The 7,500-nt window shown below is 40.3% G+C and overlaps 1 protein-coding gene across 1 annotated transcript in view; it reads left to right on the forward strand.

Moving 5' to 3' along the window:
- The window catches only part of LOC125029304 (mucin-17-like), a 22,354-nt gene that overhangs the window by 12,659 nt on the left and 2,195 nt on the right, over positions 1-7,500 (forward strand). Inside the window, exons 8-11 of the mRNA XM_047619213.1 lie at positions 1-21; positions 359-511; positions 1,393-6,465; positions 6,801-7,500. The exon at positions 1-21 is cut by the window's left edge and continues 85 nt beyond it; the exon at positions 6,801-7,500 is cut by the window's right edge and continues 682 nt beyond it. Of these exons, the coding sequence (XP_047475169.1) occupies positions 1-21; positions 359-511; positions 1,393-6,465; positions 6,801-7,500 (5,947 nt within the window). The remainder of the gene's footprint in view (positions 22-358; positions 512-1,392; positions 6,466-6,800) is intronic.

Genomic DNA, 7,500 nt, shown 5'->3' on the forward strand with positions numbered 1-7,500 from the left:
TTTATGGAAGAAAAATCAAAGGTAAGCAGTGTGTTGTGGTATAGTGTCATCCTGTTTATTTCAGTCTTTCTGAATGAAGAAATTAGTTTAAAAAATATGTAAAATTTACAATGCAAAGAAACAAAGAATTCTTTTTTTCACAAGTCTGTGGGAGGAACTTCATACCTAAAAGAATGTAAAAATATATACATCTCATTTGTAAATAAATTAATGAATGAATTTGTTACCATTTTTTGTTTTGTTTTTATTATGATTTAATTGACTGATTATTATTGTTTTTTTCAAGGTACAAGGCCCTCTAAACTATAAATCTTCTAGTTCAGGATCCATTGTCCTTAATATGGTATCTGTTTTCCAGCTTCCAAGTACAAGGATGTACATCATAAAGTCATTGCCCGTCCCTCAGTCATTTAAGGAGTGGGCACGTCAGAACAATTTAGATTGGTTTAAGGAGAACGACATCACAACAAAGAATATCTTGAAGAGAATGACAGTCTCAACAACTTTGAATGTAAGTGCATGACAGTAGTTGTGCATTGGATTTGTTTATCTTGGAATTTTGTGGTGTTAAAGTTTTTCTTATTGTCCTCTTGACCAATTGGATCCAGATGCTTCTCTGCCATCAAAATATGGGTGTTAGGCTTACATGAGTGGCCACTCTACCAGGTGTGCAGCTTGTAGACTGGGCACTTAAGATCACTTGTGTGCAGTGACAAGACCCCATGTCTCCCCTTTGCAAAGTTATTTTCTCTTTTTCTGCATAAGCATTATTAGCATTTTTGCCATTATCGAATGTCTATATTTGTCATCTGATTTGCCTCTACCTTACGGCAACAGACTCCATGTTATCTCTTTAGGTAGTCCATGATTCATTGCAATAATAACACTTTGTTATTTGTTTGATTTTTTTTTTTTTTTTTCCATAATGTTCAATTTTCTGTAGTACAAGCTGCACTGCCAGTCATTGCAGCAGGAATTAGGATCCTGAGTATGGAAGTACCGTCTTCCCTGGAGCTAGCGCTCTTCCAGTCATGGCTCCTGGGTGATACATTCCACACTAGTTTATCAATGGATATGATGCAAAAGTCCCTTCCTAAATGCTCACTCGCTAATCACCCTCCCAAGTGTGCACTTGTGGTGAGCCTTTCCCAGCACTCCAGCCTTCCGCTGAAATTCTCAAGATGGCATCCATGTCACCCATCCGCAAGCCAAATTTTTTCATGACATGGTGGTTACATTATCTGGATGATAGGGGTTAATATTACTATTGATTGTTAGTTTTTCATCCATCTTTCATAGTACTGTTATCTAAAAATAAGTTTCTGTTATTGTATATGATAAGCTTCTGTAGGCCTGGCATTCTTTAAGATTGCTTTCACTTTCCCCCCACAGATTTTGCATGGGAAACGTGTTGTAAAACCACAGGAGCTTACTCATGATAAAACAATGAAGGAGGTGAATAACAAGAACAAGAACATACTTGTTCAAGAAAAGGAAACCATTACCAGTGAACACTGTGAAGGCAAAGCTGAAAACACAGTGAATAATGATGAAAAGAAAAAGAAGACAAAGAGGAAGAAGAAGAAGAAGAACAAGAAAAAGAAGGCAAATGCAGACAAAGAAAAGGATGATTCCATTTCTAGGAAAGAGACAGAGGAAATGACAAAGAGGGATGAAGCTAAAGAACACGAGAATGCCAAACCAGGAAAGAGCGTGCTAAAGCAAAGGGAAAGAGAAGGAGATGATGAATTGCCGGAAAATATCAAGAAGCTGAAAGTCCAGAGTGTTCAGAAAGAAGTCAAGAAGCGTGAAGAAACAAGTCATGAAGAAATGTCTGACAGTTTTAGTGAGAGCAAGTCGAATAATCAGAAGCGTAAGAATCTAGAAGAAAACACTCCAGTTTTGGCCAAGGTGAAAAAGATTGCTTCAAAGAGTGGAGAGAAACTTGTGGAAAATGATACAGAAGTTCTGGATAAAAATAAGAAAACAAAAAGAAAATTGGAAATGGTTGTTGATGAGGCTAAGGAGAGGATTGATAATAATAAGAAGAATGATATTATGTTGAAACGTGCATCTGAAAAAATTAGGACTGACAAGTATGTAAAAGCTGTTCAGAAGTTAGCTGACACGCACCAGAAAGGGAAGGAATCAGGACGGAGTGATGCATCTCCAGTGGCAGAGAGCCAAATTCACAAAGGCAGAGTGAATATTGTGAAGAAGAATCAGCACGTAACGAGTAGAAGTGAGGAGTTAAACAGCATGGGTGAAGAGATAGAAGAAGCGGTTCACAGTATGGTTGAGAATAAAGAGGTTAAGACTCCTGAGGTGAAGAAGAAGCTCTGTCTCGTCGATGAAGTTACTGCTGATGGCCAGAATAAGAAGCTGAAGACATCCCCAGTGATAAGATTACGTGATAAGAGTCAGGAAAGGAAACCGTTAGGCTCTAGTCCATTGTGTGGAAGATGTGAGGAGAGTGTGACTAGCCCCAGGGAGAAGGCAACTCTGACTAGAGAAGATATCATTGAAGTGCGGCAGAGAATAAGACGTAATAGCGTTAGCTTTACCATCACAGATTTACTGCTGACAGATGTAACCCCTAATAAAGGAAAGTCACCCAGCCAAGGAACTAACAAAATTTGTAGTAGAACAGTTCAAAGTCCATCAGGAATGACCTTTGAAGTGTTTGACATGGACGATGACGATCACCAAAGTGTAGATTCAGATGACGCACCGAGTGTCAGAGCATCAGCTGAAGAAGCCGGAGAGGAAAGTGATGTGAATGAAGAAGTCGAAGAGAATGATACTTCTGATATTATTGAGGTGTCTGAAACTGATTCAGTAGTAGCCGTAACACAGACACCTAAGAAGGATCTTGCTGTTAACGATAAGACCAAAGAAATAAGCAACACTTCTGCAGGAAAAGATTTAGATTCAGAACTGGAAATTGTTGAAGTTATTCAGAACAAAGAGCCTGCTGCTTCTGAGAAAGATGAAGCTGCACTTGAAGATTCATCAGATATAGATGAAGCCTCTGGATCTGACTCCGACATCATTCCGTGCGATGAAACTGCAAAGATGTTTACAGATGAAGAAAATAAATATTACCATGATAAACTAATTGCACAGGAATTAAAAAGAAAAGCAGAAAATATTGTGGAAATGGATAAACTAGAATTCCAGAGGAAGAAGACAAAGGAAAATGGCCACCATGCCAGTAATGGCGATGATGCTAGGAACCCCAACACAGACGAGAGAAAGTGTGAAGTAGTAAATGTGGATTGTAGTTCTAATAGCCACGCTGAAGAAAAACGGGGAAGTGAACAAGAATTGGAGAGCGACGGGGACATGGAAATACTCCTACAGACAATTGCCAGGGATACTGGCAGAATAGCTTCTGTTAGTGGATTTAAAGAAAGCTTGGTTCCTAAGGAGATTATTCAAGACAGATTAGAAGAAACCAATGTTAAGGAGAGTGCAGTGAAAGGAAAAGAAGCTGATTTAGCTTCTGAAAACAAAAAGTTATTGTCAAATGGTCCTGTAAGTACCAGTGAATCCACAGATGGAAATCTTTCAAATCATGTAAAGGACTTGGACAGCAGGAAGGTAAATGGTATAGATGCACGAACAAAGAGTCCTATTCTATTTGAGGATGACATTATTGAAAATAAGAAAGATGAAGATACCAATCATAGACCTGAAAAGGAAGCACCTTCTGAAAATAACAAGAAGGAAAGTGATATTAACAGTGAAAATATTGAAAGCAAAAGTCAAGAGAATAGGATAGAGGTCGAGAACAAGTCTGCAGCTAATGACTCTTTCAGATCGGAATCACCGGATGAAGAACCCCTCAGGCTTGAGAGTGAGTCACCAGAGAAGCCAATTGTTTCTCTAGACAACAAGAATTCCCAGGCTGTAGAGAATACTTCAGGCACACCTGCACCACCACCTTTGAATGATTCAATGCCTGTAGATTCTGTAGAAGAGGATTCTGAGTCCACTGAAGGGGCTGATGAGGCATACGAAGCCAGTAGTGATGCGTCGGAGGATCCTATGCCAAAAGTTCGCAAAAGGACTAGGTCATTACGGAGAAATCTCATTTCGCATTCTGTTTTGCAGGATGCCTCAGATTCCGATGTTTCTCCTATAAGAAATAGGAGAAGTCGTTTGACTTCTGAAGTGACATCCACTGCAGGAAAGGAATCTCCCCGTAGGCAAAGGACTCGCAGCTCATGTTCAGAAGTTACAGGGCCTGGTCCAGATACTTTAGAAACAGGTCGGCTTGAATCAGCTCCCAGCGATATAGTTAATGATATTAATATAAAGTCCTTGAGTGAAGTTGTGTGTGATGTTCATCAAAACATTAGTGAATGTGATTCTTTGTGCAGCTTAGAAACTATGCAGGACTCCACAGGTACTCATATTACCAGTGAAGACACTTCTTTCTTCTTAAATGATGTGAAAGGATCACACAGCATATCCTCAAGTGCTACACCCATTGTTTCAGCTTCAGGAACTCCCATTAAGAATGTTACTGACTCGGTCTCATCGCCTATTACCAGACGTTCCACCAGACTACTTGCTAGTGAAGTCCTTGAAAAAAGTAAACCTCAGAGGCGATCTCTGCCTTCAGGTGCACTTTCTGATGCAGCAGTCACCACAAAAACCTTAGCAACAAGAGTTCTGACCAGAAACGCAAGACGAAAATCTTTTTCAGACACTGAAGTGCACTCACAGCAGGCACATCAGCAGAAGCTTGATGTGATAGGGAGTCCAAAGGTAACTGAAAAAATAGAAAGTAATATTACAGAGATCATGAAGGATACTGATGGAGAACTTGACTCTGACAACTTGTCTCTAGGATTGGATGGAAATTTCAGTTCTTCTAGCCTCTCTTGCAGTCTCCTTCAGATTGAAGAGGAACCCCTTGCTGAGTGTGATAATAATAATGAAAAGCAGATACAGGCTGTTGTAAATGACCTGAGAATATATGATATAAATGCAGATGCAACAAGTGAATCTCAGACCCAAGAGAAGGAACAGAAGGTAGTATTAGCAAATCAGGTCAATGCTTCAGCAGAAGACTTGCAAGAGGGCACAGATGCAACAGAGTCTGATATTATGTGTCATGCTTCTGATTCTGAAAATCAACTAAAACTAAAAGAAACTGAATCTATGGAGGATGTTATTTGTGATCAGCTAATAAAGGGAAGAGCATTGGAAGACCACCATGAAGTAGAGGCTTGTTTACCTGAAGATGTAGATGAAGAGCTTGAGGTTCTTTCCACATCTGGTGTAGATGATACTGAAGATTTATCCTATGGATTGTCCAGTTCTTTCACACTTAAAGATGAGGATTCAGAAAATCCAGAAACACAGATGACAACTCCAAAATCCTTCACTAGATTAAGGTCCTTGTCTCAACGTAGGTCTGGTGGCAAGAGTTCTAAGAAGGATGATAGAGTCAATGATCTGAAGTTTGATTCTCCTCATCTGTCCTCTCCAAAAGTCAAAGCTCAGCTAGTCTCAGAAGCCGTCTTGAACAAAGAAGTTCTAATAAGCCCTGAGGTCAGTGATGAAGAGTGTGAGTTGGTATCGCCTGGGGGAGACGAGACTGACCTGCCAAAGGACAGTTTCTCACTGTCCGGTGGTCCTGATCCTCTTACACCGGTAAGCCGTAGGAATAAGAGGAGGAGTGGAGGTGGCATTAGATCTCCTCAGAAAATGATCCCAGAAGAGCAGGATGAGACTACTACTCATATTGTGAGTGTTCGTGGATCTCCTGCTAGTAAGACATCACGCATTCTGAAAACCAAGATGTTTTCAGCAAAATCACCCAAAATTGTTGCAGAAAATACTGAAGGAAGTGCAGACATAACTGTATCAGAACAGCAAAAATCTGTTAATACAGAAACAGAAAACAAAATAAAGTCTCCTGCAAAAAGTGCATTGGAAGAACCTTCGGAAAAAGATTCAAATACATCTCCCGTTCTAGAAACACCAGCAACGACACCATCCCCTAGAAGAGACTCGGGCAAAGGCCACATCACAGGCTCAAGCAGTCAGGAAGCTCCAGATGTTGATGCAGAAAGTGATACTTCTGTTGTGAAAGAGTCAAGCGAGGTGGCTAGTGTAAGTAAACAGGAGACCGGCTTAAGTATGGACTCGGAAAATAAAGATTCTCCAGTGAAAACAAAGCGGAACAGAAGGTCATCACTTGCAATTTTGGCCCCAGAAGTCAAGCTAACGGATAATGATAAGATTAGCAAGATAAAATATAGCTCGCCCGAACAACAGGATGAACATGCAGAAAAGACATCGAAAGAGGATTCTACGCCTGTATATAGAACACGTCGCAGTATGACTCTGAAGAAGCAAGACTTGAAACAAGAGTTGTTATCTGCCCCATTCTCCCCCAGGAGGAGCAGTAGAAGGAAGTCAGTAGCATCGAATTCGTCTGAGAGCACAGTAAGTGATCAGTTTATTTTGAGACCTTAATCCAAAAACTTATTTGTCTTTCTTTTTCCAATTAATTATTCCTTGACTTTTTATTTATTATATGACTAGTTATTTGTTTCTTTGTTTGTTTAAATTGTATTGTGTGTGTGTTTTTTTTTTTTTTTTTTGTGGGTTTTATGCAATGGGTAAATTGATCATATAGAATGTAGAATTTGATTAGTAATTTTTAAGCCTAAAACGATGCCAAAATTTTAGTATTATGTAGTATCAGTACTGAGTCATGTATCTCATTATCCCTTTTTTATTATAAAGAGCTTGCCTATAGACCATTTTATTGTTCACAGGGAAGCATAGAAGTTGTGCCACTAAGAAGTCGCAGATCCAGCACTGCTTCGTCCTCGGAAGATAAGCATCCCCAGATCCCTGAAGAGCCAGCATGCCCAAAGAAGAGCGCCCTCAAAAATACTCCAATGGGTTTGGCTTCACCACGCACAAAGAGTGACAGGGCATCGCTTCTGAAAAGTGACACCATAGGTAAATGCTCCCACAGGAATAGCTCGCCTGCCAGAGCAACTCGTTCAAGCTTGGGATACACTGAAGTACCTACCAACCTTCCTGCCAAGAGTGGCACACCTGTTCGCACATCATCAAGACTTGCCTCCAGAAAGGAATCCCATACAGATTCGTCATGTGAGAATGGCTCATCAAGTGAAACTTCGTCCAAAGGAGGTAATACAAGTAGATTATCTCTCAAGAAAATGTCATCTGATGTGCCATCCACCAGCAGTGCCACACCAGCAGGACCGTTGAATGTCTCGGCTAAAGTGAACAGTGAATTGCTCACTGCCTCAATCACAGAAATTAAATCACCTACAAGGTCCTCAACCTTTAAGTCATCCCAAGACAAGAAAGTGGCCAGCTCATCTTCAGGGAATGAATCACCGGCACGGTCACTTTCACCATCAGTAAGCAAAACCCCGGTCAGGTCAGCCTCTTTGCCCTTAGTGAATAAAACACCTACGAGGTCATCTCCATTGAATTCTG

Source organism: Penaeus chinensis, chromosome 9 (assembly GCF_019202785.1).
Source record: "Penaeus chinensis breed Huanghai No. 1 chromosome 9, ASM1920278v2, whole genome shotgun sequence".
Lineage (NCBI taxonomy): Eukaryota > Metazoa > Arthropoda > Malacostraca > Decapoda > Penaeidae > Penaeus > Penaeus chinensis.